This window comes from Trametes versicolor (genome assembly GCF_000271585.1).
Source record: "Trametes versicolor FP-101664 SS1 unplaced genomic scaffold TRAVEscaffold_7, whole genome shotgun sequence".
In the NCBI taxonomy this organism is placed as follows: Eukaryota; Fungi; Basidiomycota; class Agaricomycetes; order Polyporales; family Polyporaceae; genus Trametes; species Trametes versicolor.
Window position 1 is genome coordinate 2,449,571 of NW_007360327.1, and position 16,958 is coordinate 2,466,528.

Genomic DNA, 16,958 nt, shown 5'->3' on the forward strand with positions numbered 1-16,958 from the left:
CGAAAGAAGGAAAGAGGCGGAAGTTTCGTACGAAGCCGTGACTCTGCCGTGATCCTAGGTGACTGTAACGTCACGTAACGCCAAAACCGCGTCGGGAGCGTTTTGGGGCATCTTCCGTCCTCGACTTGTCCCTCTTCGTCCTTGGGTTGTCTCGCTGGTCTGCTCGCATATATCCTCAGGCGAAATATCTGCCTACGACTCCGCTCGCGTCCATGCCTTTCTGGAATTATCGGTGGCATTGTTTTGGTCTACACGCCAACAGGAGTACTCACCGACACGCCCGGTCGTGGCGCGCGACGCGCGTTAGCCCTCTACTCTGGACCTAGACGCGCTGTCATGTATGCCGAGGAAAGGTGGAGATCTTCATTTCCCAGGTGCGTGTCATATTTGAGCTGCTTGGCCAGACGTTGAAGTTTCAGACTAACGGAGCTGTAGGGTGGGTCATTACGGACCGGCAAGCCTTGAGCTTGAAGCTTACGCTCGAAGATCATCCCCGTTGTTCTCACTGAATCTCGCGACTGTCCCTGGCGTCTGCTCTTCGCGTAACTCTCTGCACTTTGACGACCTGGAATGCAATCTGGGTCTCTATAGTGGCTCCCTCCAGGCGTGCACGGGCGCGAAGGCTTGTCTGCATGCTGCCTTCCCCGGTGGACGCGTTCCTGATCTGTGATGGCTCGGTGTCCTAATGTCCCTCCACGTCTTGCGTCCTGGTGCCTCCCAACTGCGCGTCGGGCGTCGCGTATCTCAAGGCATTATCGCGACAGGTGGCCTCGCAAGCCTAGGCGGCCGCGACGTGCTTTCGCACAGAGACGGCAGCTCCGACCGCGAAAATGGGTGGAGTCTGTCAGGATTAGACAATTGGTGAGTGACACAGGCATGGCATGAGATCCACGCTCACCGACGCTGCGGCGTGTTACGTGCAAAGCTGCCGTCCGATTTTGTGGCCCCTCCGACGCCCTTTGCAGACAAGCGAAGTCCCCGACGCAGACAGCCTTGTTCGGACTTTCGTGAGAGTGAGTGCCACCGTTATTATCTAGTGTACTTAGTCTGCGGCGCTAACACCATCAAGGGGGCTGAGACGCGCGAGCAACGCTTGCATTTGGTGCCTGTGGCATTGTCTGTCAAGCAATGGCGGTGTACGGCACCCATCAATTGTTGGCGATCTGGAACTTTAACTCGCCTATATGTGTCGTGATAATCAATGAACTCACTGATGTCATCGGCGACATTCAATATAGCACGTCGGGCGAGTGCAACTGCCGTCTTCGCACCTGCATAACCGGACGCACACGCACGGCGCATGCCCGGCGAGTGGGAAGAATAGCTGTCTATAGGCAGTCGTGTCTATCGGCTCGCGATAGCAAGGATTTCGCGTGCAGGATGTCGCGAGGAAACGCTCGCGAAAGGCGCGAGTGTACGATCGGAGCGCACACATCGCGCGAGCTCCTTGGCGAGCGAAAGCGGGCAGCCTCAGACGATCTTGGCCGCCTGTCTTCTTCACGTTGACATCTCTCAGATGCGCGTCTCCCGCGAGGCTCGAGGAGGACGGAGCCCGTTCTGGAGCCAAGCTGGCCTGATACCCTTCGGGGCGAGGCACCATCACGCCCACACTCTTGCGACACTGCGGGCGATCTTGTGTGCGCATGTAAGTCATCTTAATTCAGGTTTCATCGAGAATCGAGTCCTCACTGTCCAAAAGTGTTCCTTGTTCACAGCACTGCCCGACATCACGCCCGAATCGCGCACAGAACGAGCATGAAAATCATCCGAAGGCGAGTGGTTCCCCGCTGTTCTAGCTTCCTTCTCCGCATGCTAGAACCGTGCGGGTAGATATTCAGGAGTGATGGGGGTGGCGCGGCGCAGTATCATCGGTACCGAGGACCCGCTTCTCGCAAAGTGATGTGTTGGTTGCCGCCGGCGTTCGCATTCTCCCTCCAGAAATGCTGCAGCTGCTTCAGCAGCCCCGAACCGCGTTTCGACGCACACTGCACAATGCTCATGCATAGCTATTGCTACAACTTGTGATAGCATCTGGCCCGCTACCCGACGGTCTCACTCCCGACGAAGTGATGGCGGCCAACATCATGGGGCGCACCAGACAAGCTTGGAGGAGCGGCTTTGTCTGCTGCAGATCGATGACCGGCACTCCGCCGATGTGCGGCAATAATTAACCTCGGCATTGTCGAAGATCTTGTGCTGCTGCCGCGCCTCTGTCTGGGGCGTAGACCATGTCAAAACAAGACGGCGCGGACCATGCGTTCCTGATGCACAAAGGGAGTCGCGAGCGTTCCTAGATGGCCGGGGCGCGATGCGCGTGGGCGCCTGTGCGGGCGGCTAGGGGGCCCTGATTGCGATGTGAGCGCTGGGTACATAAGGTTCGGGCATGGGAAGGGCGGGCCTGACGCGCTGATCCCCTTCTTCTTTGCTCTTCTCTGATGTCTCTCATTCCCCTCTCGCCTTTGATATGCGCCGTGCTGGCTGCGGTCCTCTTCAAGCTCTGGCGCGTCTGCCGCGCCCTCCAGCGCAACTCGCTGCGCCACCTCCCGGGCCCGGAGAGCCCGAGTCGGTTCGGCGGCTTCGCCTGGCAGTTCTGGTCGACCGACCCGACGGAGATGCATGAGGAGTGGGTCCGCTCGTACGGCCGCACCATCTCCTACCGGATCCTGTCCGACATCTGTCTGTTCACGATGGACACCAAGGCGCTCGCGCACATCCTCACGCACGACGCGGTTTTCCAGAAGCCATACAAAGTGCGGACATACATTGCCGAGCTGGTCGGACTAGGTGTGCATCTCCCGCTCGTAATCGGAGTGAACGCGAATGCTGAGTACGGATGTTTGTGGAGGCACGCTGCTGACTGAGGGTACGCTCGCGCACATAGCCACTCCGTGTCATGTAGAACTGTCTTTCTTACAATTACTGTAGGTGAGCAGCACCGGAGACAAGTGAGTTCTATATTTAGCTCTATTATGTACGGTATCCTGACTGATGGCGTCACTCCCAACAGCGCAAAGTAGTGGTGAGCACTAGCAGCGTAGTGGGCACTCGCTCTCCGAGACTGAGCGACGGCCACGTAGAATCCGGCATTCGGCCCCATGCAAATCCGGGAATTCACGGACCTCTTTCTCCAGAAAGCGTGTCAGGTGTGTATAAATACATCACTTGGGTCAGCACAGTCCTAATCGACATGACGTTGTAGCTCCGCGACATCCTGTCCCTCGAAGTGGCTATCCATGGCAGCGTCGCCCAGGTAGACCTTTATTCGTGGCTGCATAGGATGTCGCTCGACATCATTTGCGAAGCAGGCAAGTCTCTAGGCTAGTCTGCGGCCCCCTGCGATCCTGACTGATTTTTGCAGCCTTCAGCTACGACATCGGCACCCTGAATGTAGAAGCACGGTCCAACGAGCTTTGCGATGCCTTCCGGCTTGTTGCACAATCCGTGACCCGCATGTCGCTATGGCCTATGCTTCGCTTCTTCTTTCCCATCTTGCGGATATTCGTACGTACTTCGGCGTCTGCCCGTGTGCAGCGGTCCTGACAGATTTTATGCAGCCTGAGGAACAGTCGCGCCGCTTCGCCAAGGCTCGGAAGGTCATGGGCGAATTCGCGAGCATACGCATCGACGAGAAGAAGCGCGAGATGGAGGACAACAAGATTGGCAAACAAGTCCGCCGCAGGAGAGGCGACTTCCTCACGCTCCTCGTCGAGGCGAACATGGGCTCCAGCTTGCCCGAGGGGCAACGCTTATCCGATGAGACGATAATTGATGGTGCGTCTGGGCATACCATGCTCCGCAACCCACGCTGACGCCCTCCGCAGAATGCAGAACGTATGTATTAAGACGTTATCCACATGTATGCCCCCTACTAACGTGCTTCGGACCAGCGCCCTCGTCGCCGGCCACGACACAACAGCGATCACGCTCGCCTGGTTCCTTTACAATGTAGCACTGTATCCTAATATCCAGGAGAAGCTCCGAGACGAGCTCCTCTCTATTCCGACCGACCACCCCACCATGGAGGAGCTCTCGTCACTCCACTATCTCGACTGCGTTCTACGCGAAGTCGTCCGACTATTCCCCGTTCTCCCGTCATCACTGCGGGTAGCGACGGAGGACACAACATTGCCTCTCAGCGAGCCAGTGAACATCAACGGCCAGGCGCAGGACCGGATATGGTGCGTTGTCCTCTTTCCCTCATCTTCGCGGGGTCGGTTGACCAAGTGAAACAGGATCGAGAAGGGCACACCAATAGTGATCTCGATTCTTGCCATCAACCGGGACAAGTCGCTGTGGGGCGAGGACTCGTTCGAGTTCAAGTGCGTCGTGCCACCTCTTACTGACCGTGCGCAGCAGCTGACGCCGACGCCGACACAGGCCTGAACGCTGGGACAACCTCCCAGAAGCCGTCTCGAGCATCCCAGGCATCTGGGCGAACAACCTCACCTTCATGGGCGGCCAACACGCATGTCTCGGCTACCGCTTTTCGCTCAATGAGTATGTGCCACCCCTCTTTCCTTCCTTTTCAGCATATCAATCCGGACTAACGCGCTTGCACTTTGTAGGACGAAAGTGGCGGTGTTCACGCTCCTGCGCGCTTTCGAGTTGGAGCTCGGGCTACCGGCGGAGGACGTCGGGCGGACACCAACGATGCTCATGCGTCCGATGCGCTTGAGTGATCCCGAGGCGGGGCCACAACTGCCTATGCTCATACGGCCGTATAGGCGCGACTAGTCGCCCTTCTTCCGAGTGTGCCTCGGATCCGTCCTGCGCCTAGCCACTCGGCGGCCGGTGCCAGGGCGGAGGGCGCACCCAGGCAGTAGACTCCGGACGGACCGTATCATACTACTAGACCAGGACCACGGTGGGATTGCGCGCGTCGTTTGCGGACTAGGGCGTGCGGAGCGGAGTACGTTAGTATTTGTAACCTAATCAGCCCAGTACTCTTAGCCATGTTTGTAGTTGTCTGCGTATCCACATTGTCACGAGCACCGCTAGCGCAGTGCACAGTTTATCATCCCCCGCCCTGGTCGGCGTCCCGCCTGGCTGGCTCTGTGCGCGCGACGCGATGTCGCTGGAGTAAACGGCGACGGTCTGCTCGCATGACCACCCCCATCATCGGTGGCATTTGCGCGTCGTCAATGTCGATGTCAGGCGGGACTGTATAAAAGCAGTCCCCGGTGCCTCTGAGTTCAGTGCTAACTTGTTCAGAATGTAGGAAAGCATTGATCATGAGATGCTGCTGCACAGTGGAGTTGCCTCTGCGTCGTCGAGCTTTTACAGCGAGCTTTAACGGCGCTACCGCTTTATGATCACCATACCCTGTACACTGTACATCCAGACATAAATAATCCTACTCATTCCCCTGGCCGACAGATAATACACGTCTACGAACCCTACCTGAGGTAGACGCCGGCGATCAAGCACAGCTGCGACGGGGACCCACAGGCACTCATACTACGTTCGATCGGGCCGATCCTACAAGTGTGCACGTACGGGGACCGCCGGCAAGCCAGTGATAACCTGCGCAATCGCTTGTCCGAGCCCCTCGGGGTTCTCCTGCAGCACCTGTCACGCCACGCCGCCCACGAGTCAGCACCGCACCTCAGAAAAAGAACAAAGGAAGGGGAAACACACAAAATGACCGGCATCCGGGACCTTCTGCACGGAAGCTGGCGTGCGCACGCCCATCACGGACTGCGGGATGTACTCCGGGCTGGGGCGGCGTGGCGTCGCGGGCGCTGTGGTTAGCATGGGCAGCGGGGGCAGTGCGGGGAAGGCACGCACATGAGGTCGGCCCGTTCGCCGAGGATGTAGTGGATGGGGACGGCAGGGTCGAGCGACTGGATGCGGTCGACGACAGTGTAGTACACCTCGTCCTGGGAGTATGCACAGCGCTCATGGTCCGAGCTGCACGCGAGCGTGACCTTTGCGACAGGCTTCCCGCTGGCGTCGGGGATGGACACCTGCCGCAGACCATAGCGCTGGAGATAAGAGGAATGTCAGATGTGACGTCGCTACATGTATCGAGCAGTGCTTGCGCACCACGAAGAGGTCCCGCACGCGCAGGTCCCACATCATCCAAGGGAAGCGCTCCTCGAAGTACGCCCGCGCTTCCTCTTTGGTGTTCCAGGTATCGCGCCGCTTCGAGATAGCCTTGTTCATCGCCTTCAGCGCGCCCTCGCGTTCTTCCAGGTTCGCGTTATACACCTCCCTCGTGATCAACGCAGGCTCGATGAGGATGATCGCCTCGTAGCGCACACTCGGCACCTCATCCGCCATGGTCGAGAGGATCCTGCCAAACCGAGCGCCATCAGCGCTGGACCCTGAGCGCTGGACATAGGGGCCTACACTGCAGATGTCCCAAGAGAATGGCCAACTCCGACGAGTCTATGACCTGCCAGAGCGCCTGTGATAGCGAAAGCCTTCAGGCCATCGGCATACTCATCCACGGCTGCAAGACAATGACGTCAATACAGCCTCATGTACGCTGAGCGCGGGCCGAGGGCACTCACGGAGACCAACTGACAGCTTCTTGAGCTGGGCTGCGTTCAGCGACGACGCCTCACCGTGGCTCTGCATATCAAACGCCCACGCCTCGCGGAGCAGGGGTTTTCCCGTGCCAGGATCCTTCTGCAAGAACAGATACTGGATCGTCGGCTCCCACGCTTCCTTGTCTGCGGTGCGGGCGCGATTCACGATGAGCGTGCACCCACAAACGACAACATGCGGTGCAGAGGATAGACTCACGGGAGCCGGCGCAGTGGAAGAAGAGGGCGGTTACTCCGTCCGGGTTGCCTTTCTCGGGGCTGTAGCACTTGGCCACGAAGCGGAGCCCGCCCTGCACACGGCGCGAGGGGAGCAGGGGGCTGACGGTTGTCGTGCGGTACGCCATGACGGTCTTGCAGCTGCTACTGTTCGTTGTGACGTAGAGGCAAGTGTACTGTGATGTCGAGAAGTCGGACTTGGGCGGCCTGTACGCTGTCTTGTGTTACGACGGGGGACCGGGTGAGGAGAGTGGGCCGGATCCCGCTGGCGTGATACTGGCAGAGTGGGAAGATGGGCCAGGTCCCAATCAGACTGCGCTCAGCGCTCTGGTTCCAGAATAGCTAAAGTGGCAGCGTCTATGGCTATTGTGAAGGCTTATCAAACCTCCGCGCGCGCATCGGAGCAATGTGCAGGGCGTTTGGTATGCACATCGAGAAGGATGGAGGACGATTCGTCCTTCGCTGAGTCCGTTGTATATACATATGTACAGTGTGTCTCCTCTTAGGTTGACTGCTCGCGAATCGCGATCGACCCCTCGATGATTGGTGGCGGTGGCGGTGTTCGCACATCCAAGAAAATGCAGTGAGCCAACTCGGCGAGCTCGTGCTATGGTCACTAGGATCATGCAAGATCATACATTACCCTGCAATGGCAATCGTGCTCTAGTAGAGCAAGTTTGGGAAAGTGCAACCCCGAGAGAAATAAAGCTAGTGCAGGCGGGACCCCAGACCGAACTCGGATCCACCTACCTTGTCGCGGCAACAAGCCAGGGAGTCCAATCTGTCTGCTAAAAGAGCTACAGCTGATACAGTGGTACATCTGAACGAGCGAGGAAGTTACATAATAATACGCCAACACAAACACCAGTAGAACATGTAGTAATACGCAGCCACGACCCGCGTCGGCGGGGGAAACCCGGGGTGGAGAGTCGGTGGTGGGAAGAAGAGGAATGGGAGGAATGGGAGGGGTGAGGGAGGACCAAACCCGGGACAGGCGTCAGCGGATGGAGGAAGGGCGGTGGCGGGCTCAGACTACAGGGACGCGGTACGAGTGGCAGACGGAAAAGCAGCAACTACTCGTCCCAGCCATGGTGCCGCATCCCGCGTTCCGAGCCGTACTCGAGCGCAGAATCCGCGCGCGCGGCCTCCGCCTCCCCTGGGCCGTCCAGGTACGTCTCGCGCGTGACCTTGACGTCGATGACGGTCTGCAGCGTCTGCGTCGGGTTTACCTATGGCAGGATGGTGCCACGGGAGCGGGAAGATGAGGCGCGCGGCGTAGCGCTGCGGCTGTCCGGGGCACGCACCTTCTGCCGCCCGTTGAGGCGCGGCGACGCGGGTCCAAACTCGAGCGCGTGCGATGCACGGTCGATTGCGCGCGGGTCGATGACCTTCAGGCCGAACGAGCCCGTCTCGAAGCCCTCCAGGCCCTTGTCGATGAGGGAGCGTCGAGAGTTCAGGCTACACGCGGGGTTAGTCATGGAGTTCCGGGGAGAAGAGCACGGAACCTTACACGGCGAGCAGGGAGTTGGCGTACACTGTAACACTCCGTCAGTGTACGGATCTCGACGAAACATGTATGCACGCACTCTTAGTCGCTGGTACCGTGATCGCGGCCCAGATGAGGGTGTGCGAGGCGGCGATGGACTGCGGAGGACGAGTTAGTCTCGGGCCGGCAGGCCGCGCCCACTGATGGAATGCTCAGAAAACGCCACCACTCACGCAGATCAGAGCTGCGAGGGTGAGCACACTACGACGGGGATAGAGTAGACCCAGTCAGTATCGCCGTCATGCCCGAGCTAGTGACAAGTTTGTTATAGTACCTCGTTGATAGCCCTGAGGTGGAGGGATAGCGGATTAGTGTGGCCGCCTAGTGGGTGATATCAATGTATCACATACCAGTGTTGATACCGTACACCATCAGCACATCGACCATCGAGTCAGTCCTGCGCGGTGTTCGCAGCGTGAGCCAAGAATACGACGCGTGTACGCAAGCGGCAAAAATAGAGTGATACGGACCTCTTGAAGCCAGTGCGACTTCTTCGTAGGTAGAACGTGAGGATGCTGGTCGCGACGAGGTCGACGAGAAGCGCCACAGCGAGTACTACCCAGATAAGCCACTGTTTGCAAGAGTGTTATTTCATTGGCATGCGCTTGAGACCCGTAAGTGGTGCCGTACCTGGTACTTGAAGAACTTATCGAATGACACCTGGACGAAGCTGGATATACAGTAAGCGCGCGTCCCTGGCTCGAAGCAGGGAAGCAGACGTACGACTCGATGGTTGCGGCTGCACACGGAAGCGAATCCTCGTCAGCGTCGTTTTTGGCAGTGGAATGGACAATTAAGGTTGCGTACCTAAAGAGAAGCCTGTGGTTCGTGGAATACGCCATCAGCGGATGTCACCGAGCGTGGATCCCCGACGCGCGCGTACTCACCGACTTCGGCAAGTAAAAGCAATCCCTATCAGGATCGACGTCAGCGGTGCAAGTAGGCTTCTGTGGACGGCGCAGACGCACAATGACAGATACTGGGAACAGATGCCCATTGCCGACTGGGGTTGCGGAGGCGGCGTTAAGGTTACACAGAACGTGGAGAGCGAAAGTTGCGACTATAAACTCACGCAAAAATAGTCGACGTGCGTAGAAACTGTGCGAGGGTTAATTATCCGGCCATGAAAGCCCAGAGTGGGGTGACTTGCCAATGTGCGACGAGAATGACCATGCCCTGAGGATGGTGTCAGACAGGAAATCAACCAAACGGCGGGAACGGCTTACAGTTTCCATGATACCCAGCTGCAATGCTCATCGTCATTAAACATCACTCTTGAGCAACCAGACAACGTACTCGTATTGACCTGCGAGAAACTCATCAGCATTGATTTCGGGTGCATCCGCACGATGGGGGCTCACCAGACACCGGTACCCATGCTTAGCGGGTTGAAGTAGTTGGTCACCAGATAGTGATAGCTGGGGGTGTTTCGGTTAGCAATCGAGGGTCGAGCGCGGCTACCGCAAGGGAGCTCACCAGACGTGTATAGACGTAATCGTGTGTAGGATGTCGAGCGCTCTAAAGCGTTGACGGTCAGAATGCAACGCCGCGCATGAGCAGACACGCATAACGCATGCTCACAATAGACTCGCAACCTAAAATACACATACCGGTCAGCGAGTCCGTCCGATCGGCGAAGGCCTCTTTAGCGCCGCACTCACCAAGGTCTTCAAGCTCACAGCATCTGTTGGGTACAGCCTGTAATACCGGTACGTCTGGTGCGTGGTCAAGCCAAACAGCCTGCAAATACACCGCGCGAGGAGTCAGCACACTCTGCCTTGGCCGACATACCCCGCGCGAAGCTGCGCGCGGGGTTCGAGGACCACTTACATGCATCCTATGCAGGTGCAGATCAGGTACGCGCCGAATGTGTCTTGGAGCGGGGGCAGCTGCGAGCGCACTGCGGCGGCGAGGAGCGTGTACGCCTCCAGTACCGCTTCGGGATCAGACATGTTAAACGGCAGCGCCGCCGTAGGGATAGCACTCGAAGACGCGTTTGCCGCCATGGCGTATTAGGAAGCAGGTGGTCGTATACGGGAGCGTGCAAAGAGCGGCGAGCAGGGGGCGTGGGCGTCGCGGCGCGGAGAAGAAGAAAAGCAGGCGGCGGCGGCGCGGGGAGGGGTGACGAGCGAGATCCAAGAAGCAGGAAAGCAGCAGTCGCCCGGGCGGAGGGAGCAAGCGGGCGGACGCTGTGGGCGTCGCGTATCTTAAAGCCCGGGCGGGGAGGGCGAGACAAGGTTCATCACCATCACGTCCATGCCCCCACGCAACTCTCCCGTGCTCCCAATTGAGCGCCAGGGCCCCAGGGCAGGCGTCTCGGAATCGCAGAAGGTACGGATCCGGGTCCCTGGTGGAGGGCGCTGCTGCATTGCCTACTGCCATCACTGCCGGATTCATGTCCGCTTGGCGCTCGGCCCTCCGGCTCGGCCACGGGGTGGGAGGGCAGCTCTTCGAACGGTATGTCATACAAATCGCCGCCCGTTACGCAGATACACGGCACCGACAGGAAGCTCACCGACGCAGCTGAGGCCGATGATACGCACGTACAGCGTTATAGTGTTTGCAAGTGGTTGCAGTGGCGTTTTGCACGTCTCAGGATGCAAGACGCCCCCGGTCGCGACGGACGAGATTCACGTACGGGCATATTGCTCGAAACCACAATCGGGGCACGGTAGATCTTCGACGCGCGTCGGTCCCTGCATCTGATCATGATGGAATCAGTGCCGTGTGAGCGCACGATAACCCTGTGCATCCGCGATGGTTAACGGCGGGTAAACCCCACTTTGCCTCCGGCCCATCGCCCCACAGACAATAATACCTCCCGCCGATAAGTTTGTCGCGCTGTAGTAGCCCGGCCGGCGTGGTGTGTGATATAGCAGGCCGACAGCCGGTTGGTTTACTGCAGAGGACCGTTAAACGGAATGCGCAGCATATGCGTTGCACCAAACGGTGCGCGCCGTCTGTCCAGCTGCTTGCAAATACGCGGGCGCGTTGTCACCACCCGACATGTTTGCGACGTCAGAGACGTGCGCCCGCTTGCCCTGAACACGTTGCTCTGCAGTAACGCCACATCAGCTTTGAGGCGCTCGGATGGGCTCACCGCCCAATGGGAACCTCTCCCCATTCCTTTTGCCGAAACATACGATGCTGCGCCTCGACCTACGCGGGCACGTCGTTCAGTTTGTGACGTATCCTTACGCTACGGGCGCAGAGCTTTACACACGTACGTATTGAGCAACGTTGTCGCGACCCATGGTTTGCCTCCCAACGGATCCGCTATCCTCCGCGCGCACTGCTCGCAGCGGCCGGAAGCGTGTCAAAATACGGAGGACAAATGACGTTCTCAGGGACGTCGTGAAGCAGAAATCGCGCCGGGCTGGACGGTGAACTACATGTGCGGCGATAGCGCTCTCCGGCGGAGACTGACACACCTTGGAGATGACAGGGACGCCACCGACAGCCCGAGAACGCGTGGTCCGTCCCGTTCGCGTGAGAAGGGGCCGCCGCCGAACGCTGCATTTCGCAATACCGTACGGAGACCTTTCCCAAACTGACGTGGGATCGGAGTTTCTTCGCAACGATGCGGGGATGCGCGGCGGCGTTCCGTATCGCAATCGGCGGTGCAGGAGTGCGTCTGTTGTGGTCTGCGCCTCGGACATTATGTCCCGTGATGAGGAAAATCTCGAGGGGTTTATACGCAGCAGAGCGCTGTACTGCCTGCGTGCCAGGTTGATACGACAGGGTGGAGGGAAGATGGATTTTTGACCGGAGCTTATGGAGGTGGGTGATGAGGTAGCTTCTGGCGGATTCGTATTTGACAGCTTCTCTTCCAGCGCAGCGAGGGTCTTTGCAAGGCGATGTGAATGCGCTGGTCCGTATGCGGAGATTAACGACGCTACGTCCATGCCCCCACTAACACCGGACATCGACAGCGTTCGATAGCTTGAGATGGCGTGCGCACTCACCTTCTCTGTGCGCGACATAGCCCGCGCGCGAGCATCAAGCCAGTGCGCACTCTTCATTTTGCCCAGCACAGCAGCTGAGGCACGAGAGCCCAGGCTCGGCATCTGAAGTCAGCGTGGAATAAGTTTGAATGATTGGAATTCATTGGCCGCGCACCGCGAACATGTGCCGAAGTGCGGTCGGGTCTCAGATCGCAGCAAGTCATCATCGGCACAGCGGGGATTGCATCGATGAGGGCTAATGATTGGATTGGCTGTTCGTTCTTCACTGTCCTTGCATGCGCCCCATCAGGTTTAGGCAAAGAGAGAGACGGTGTAGCTGCGATCGTCGAAGAGTAGAAGACCAGTCAAGAGAGTCATGAGGGATTGAGTCGGTCCTCCATCTTACGCGAAGCCGCGAGTGTGGCAGAGAATAGGGTGTTCGTTGGCTTTGAGAACGTCGGCGTGAGAGACAGTCGAGGAAGTTGAACGCCAGGGCTGGCCAGCACACGGCCGTCCGAGTGGTCGTCGTGGTCGTTGTCGTCGTTGTTGTCGTTGTCGTCGAGCAAGAAGCCGCTTGGCGCCAAACAGTCCGATCTTTCCATATCGGGCGATGCGCGGACGCAAATCTCGATTGCATTTGATCGGAGATCCTGTCTCGGAGAAGCTTGTTCTGATCGCGCTCCCACGCAATGCACTTTGCCACCTGCTTTTCGCCGCCACTGGCGCTGTCCGAGTCCTCGCTGTCCTCGTTGTCTGCCAGTGCTCACGGCACAACATTCCTCTTGTTCTACCCGAATTCGAAAACACGAGATGACTTTGGTCTTTAGGGCGCACTCAGTGACATCCAATGGCGTCCTGGTCCGAGGCCGATGCCCAGGCAGGGCAGGCCGAACAGACCGACTTGGCTGTGATTCGGGCGTTTGCAACATCATCAGCTGAGGCTGGGAAGAACCAAAATCTCCGACGTGCCTCGGCATGATCCTGGGTTACGGACGTCGGATGCAATGGCCATGCCGGGGAGTCTCTCGCAGGATGCCGCAACGACATTGACAAGACGCCGGCCCAAGTACTGCGCAAGCTCCAAATTCACGCACGGTTCCCGCGAGGCACCGTTCTCTACTGGAGGCTCGCGCTCACTTCTAGAGGGCACAGATGCGCCCGCAACATGTCGGTTGCCTTCGCAATTGAGGCCCTGTTCCGGAGGGTGGATAGAGTTTAGTCGGGACATCAGGAGAAGCAGATGGGCGGCTTGCATGTGCGCGCACTGGCCGGATCCCGCACTATATTCTCCCGTAGCATGCAGAGGCGCACATTCGCAACTTTGTCTTTCCGCCGCCCTGCTCTCCCTTGACCTTTCTCCCCGTGGCCTCAATGGCGCGGTCTCCGTCATCCCCCGCCTCTGAGGCTCACATCGCTATGCCCGACTCTCCTTCCACGACCTCCTCGACCCCGACACCGCCTAAACCGACCTCAATACCGAAAGGTTCTGCATTCTGGCTCTCTTTCCTGGCTATTGTCGTCTGCAACATCCTCAGTGCGCTCGATGTCACTGCTGTCTCCACGACGCTGCCTACGATCACTCATGACCTCGGCGGCGACAACGACTTCGTCTGGGTGGGTGCGGCGTACGGGCTCGCAAGCACGGCAATGTTGCCCTTCTGTGGGCGGTTGGCGGACGTGTTTGGGCGCAGGCCAGTCATGATGATCTCGGTCGCGTTCTTCTTCGTTGGCAGTGCGCTCTGCGGGTCGGCGCAGAACATGAACATGCTCATCGCGGCGCGAAGTGAGTTAGCCTTTTACCGATCAAGCCATGGTTACTTAACAGGGCGTCTTTCAGCCATCCAGGGTGTCGGCGGCGGCGGAATTATCAACATGTCTTCTATCATCGTGTCCGACCTCGTCCCGCTCGTAGAGCGAGGGGCGTATCAGGGCATCGTTGTGCTGGCTTGGGCCTTCGCGGCAGCCATTGGTCCCATCGTTGTGAGTACCGCTTCCTCCGATCAGGTTGAAGCGAGAGGAGGCATAGTATGCGGTGCTTGAGTCCGCGGAAGATGATGGATTGCTTCAATCCTCCGAAGCCACACAACGACTATCCCTCCGGCGCGGATCTCTTCGAGTCTAATTCTAGCTCTCGCTTGTGGGTGTGGTCTTGGCTCTGGCGCTCTCAACCTCGTCTTTACCTTGCAACAAGATGTGATGCGTGCCCTGCCGGTGGTTTTTAGAATTCACCCCTCACGATGGGCGGACAGTCCGCTGTGATGTGTGGCAACCCCTCATGACGCGCAGCTGCGCTCTATCCCACCTGCTGCTAATTGCAATAGGTAACCTCGTGGAACATGAACTCTGACTGGCTCCGCGCCCGCTGCTCCCTCCGCCGCTCTCTGTTTCGCCGAATCCACTATACCAAATGCGCTGACATCAAGTTCACAGGGAGGTTCATTGGCCCAGAAAGCATCATGGCGATGGCTCTTCTGTACGCCGCTCAACTTCTTTTCTCCAGCGACCCTCATGAGCTCACTTCAACCATAGACATCAATCTGCCCCTTGCAGGCATTGCATTCATCTTAGTTGCTATCTTCCTCCGGGTGCGCACGCCTGAAGGGTCGCTCAGGTCGAAGCTCGCCCGCGTGGACTGGGTGTGAGTGTTTCCCCCGCGCTATCTGCACTTCGCAGTCAAAGTTCACCGCTGACTCAATAACGGCTCTGCGCAGTGGAAACGCTATTATTGTCGCCGGGACCACACTCGCGCTCATTGCGCTGACGTGGGGCGGCATCACATACCCGTGGATCAGCGTGCACGTCCTGACGCCGCTCATTCTTGGGGGCGCGCTCATCGTCTCGTTTTTCCTGTACGAGACGTTCGTCCCGCGCGAGCCGACGCTTCCGCTCGATGTCATCAAGAACCGGACGAGCCTCGGCGGGTTAGTGCAATGACCTTGGAGACGCTATCGGAAACAGCTGACTCGCGATGCGCGTTATAGATATATTGAAACTTTCTTCCACGGCATCGTCAGCGTTGCCGCTATCTGTACGTTCTCGCCCCGCCGCTATACCGCCCTCAGCTTACAGCTGACCTCGTATGTGCGCAGACTACTTCCCGGTATACTTCCAGGCATGCCTGCTCTCGAGCCCGATCGGGTCAAGTGTCAAGATCCTGCCAACGGCGATCGTCTCCTCGAGCTTCTCGCTGTTCAGCGGGATCATGATCAAGAAGACGAACAAGTACCGGCCCGCGAACTGGGTTGGCTGGACGCTCGCCATCGTCGGGTTCGGCCTGCTCACGACACTCACCGCAGACTCGAGCGCGGGCGAGTGGGCAGGCTATCAGGCGCTCCAGGCGGCAGGGTCTGGCACGATCGTAAGCCTCTTTTGGGGACATCCTGAGATCGCGGTTGGCTAACAATGTGTGCAGTGGGCTAGCACGATCTTCCCTATCCTCGCGCCCCTGCCGGTGACTCGCGCTGCGCCAGCGCTCGCGTTCTACAACTTCATCCGCACCTTTGCTCAGGTATGCACTACCATGTGCCGTTATCGCGTTCGAAATACTCACCCTCGCATTCAGACATGGGGCGTCACGATCTCCGCCACAATCCTCCAAAACGAGCTGAAGCGCAACCTCCCCGCCGCGTTCGTGCAGGACTTCCCGTCCGGCGTCGAGATCGCGTACGCCGTGATCCCGCAAATTCCATCGCTCGAGGAGCCGCTGCGGAGCGAGGTGCGCGCGGCGTTCGCGCAGAGCATGGCGACGATCTGGAAGGTGCTCGCGGGCCTGTCGGGCGCGGGCTTCCTCGCGTCGTTCCTGCTGCGCGAGGTGCCGATGCAGACGTACACGGACGAGAAGTTCGGGCTGCAGCAGGCGGCGCCGGATGCGGAGCCGGTGCGCCTGGAGGAGGCGCGCGCGAGTGTCGTGACCACGGGGGACGAGGAGGACAAGAAGGACGCGGATGCGGTGGAGATGCAGGCGGTGAACACGCCAGCGTCATTGGCGGCGTGAGCGGCGCTGCGGTACTACCATTTGCATATTGGTCCTTGCATAGTATTTGTCTGCCGGGCCTGTTAAGGGCCTGTGTTTTTTGCTGTTGCCATCGTTCCCTCATCTCGCGTGTGCATGGACTGAACGCTACATACTGTCTGGCATTAGGGCCGCTCAAAGTTGACGGAGCTGGGAGGCGCGCGTAGCTGGGAGGCGCCGTAGCGCGTTATCTCCCAGAGATAACGCGCACCTCCTACCATATCTGGAGGGAGCAATCGTACTGGCGCTTAGATCGAGCCTACGAACTGGACTCCCTGCTTCGCACTTTTACGGGTTATCACAGCTCTGTATGGCAGTTTCCTTCCTAAAAAAGTGTTATAGGTGATCATGTGAGGTCTTCGATGTCCCCCACGATTTCGGGGAATTTTTGGACGCGTCCTATTGGCAAATCAGCCGTTCTTGATCACATCTCCCCTCTGTTGTGTAGTTTGGGGCCATAGCACACAAAATCGACCCAAAATGTATTTAAAATTGCTAATTAACTCTGAAAGAGCACAAGATGTCCTGAAATCATATCAGTGGCTAGAATTTCATGGTAAAATACCGTCGAAGCGTAGAGGAACAGCGTATCTCCGACATGACCGAAAAGTAGCATCTAAGCGCCGGTGCGATTGCTCCCTCCAGATATGGTAGGAGGTGCGCGTTATCTCTGGGAGATAACGCGCTAC

General features: G+C 58.4%; 4 protein-coding genes across 4 annotated transcripts; 2 read left to right on the plus strand and 2 right to left on the minus strand.

Annotated features, from left to right (window-relative positions):
* The first annotated feature begins 2,422 nt into the window (after positions 1-2,422).
* On the plus strand, positions 2,423-5,017 carry TRAVEDRAFT_29826 (cytochrome P450). The gene is made up of 13 exons (XM_008040987.1): positions 2,423-2,784; positions 2,846-2,863; positions 2,926-2,945; positions 3,008-3,019; positions 3,078-3,143; positions 3,200-3,305; positions 3,359-3,501; positions 3,555-3,771; positions 3,822-3,831; positions 3,888-4,178; positions 4,233-4,319; positions 4,378-4,497; positions 4,566-5,017. Exons 1-13 carry the CDS (start codon positions 2,436-2,438, stop codon positions 4,732-4,734), a joined length of 1,608 nt encoding a protein of 535 aa, XP_008039178.1. The 5' UTR covers positions 2,423-2,435; the 3' UTR covers positions 4,735-5,017.
* Positions 5,018-5,287: 270 nt separating this feature from the next.
* Positions 5,288-7,019, minus strand: TRAVEDRAFT_59416 (alpha/beta-hydrolase). The gene is made up of 7 exons (XM_008041737.1): positions 6,751-7,019; positions 6,516-6,677; positions 6,352-6,454; positions 6,046-6,295; positions 5,788-5,984; positions 5,638-5,716; positions 5,288-5,568 (listed from the first exon to the last, which is right to left on the minus strand). The coding sequence occupies exons 1-7, from the start codon at positions 6,893-6,895 to the stop codon at positions 5,479-5,481; spliced, it is 1,026 nt and encodes a 341-aa protein (XP_008039928.1). The 5' UTR covers positions 6,896-7,019; the 3' UTR covers positions 5,288-5,478.
* Positions 7,020-7,599: 580 nt separating this feature from the next.
* On the minus strand, positions 7,600-10,476 carry TRAVEDRAFT_29827 (uncharacterized protein). Its single transcript, XM_008040988.1, has 22 exons — positions 10,144-10,476; positions 9,975-10,053; positions 9,895-9,908; positions 9,790-9,831; positions 9,675-9,731; positions 9,610-9,619; positions 9,540-9,557; positions 9,464-9,489; positions 9,386-9,411; positions 9,282-9,316; positions 9,201-9,225; positions 9,121-9,132; positions 9,037-9,052; positions 8,944-8,983; positions 8,784-8,884; positions 8,664-8,710; positions 8,588-8,600; positions 8,487-8,514; positions 8,354-8,411; positions 8,278-8,302; positions 8,072-8,225; positions 7,600-7,996 (listed from the first exon to the last, which is right to left on the minus strand). Exons 1-22 carry the CDS (start codon positions 10,317-10,319, stop codon positions 7,841-7,843), a joined length of 1,158 nt encoding a protein of 385 aa, XP_008039179.1. The 5' UTR covers positions 10,320-10,476; the 3' UTR covers positions 7,600-7,840.
* Positions 10,477-13,673: 3,197 nt separating this feature from the next.
* TRAVEDRAFT_125714 (MFS multidrug transporter) lies at positions 13,674-16,251 on the plus strand (the record flags this gene model as incomplete). The annotated part of the gene is made up of 9 exons (XM_008041738.1): positions 13,674-14,040; positions 14,095-14,237; positions 14,688-14,730; positions 14,787-14,895; positions 14,969-15,178; positions 15,239-15,285; positions 15,347-15,615; positions 15,670-15,765; positions 15,820-16,251. The coding sequence occupies 9 exons, from the start codon at positions 13,674-13,676 to the stop codon at positions 16,249-16,251; spliced, it is 1,716 nt and encodes a 571-aa protein (XP_008039929.1).
* Positions 16,252-16,958: the final 707 nt, after the last annotated feature.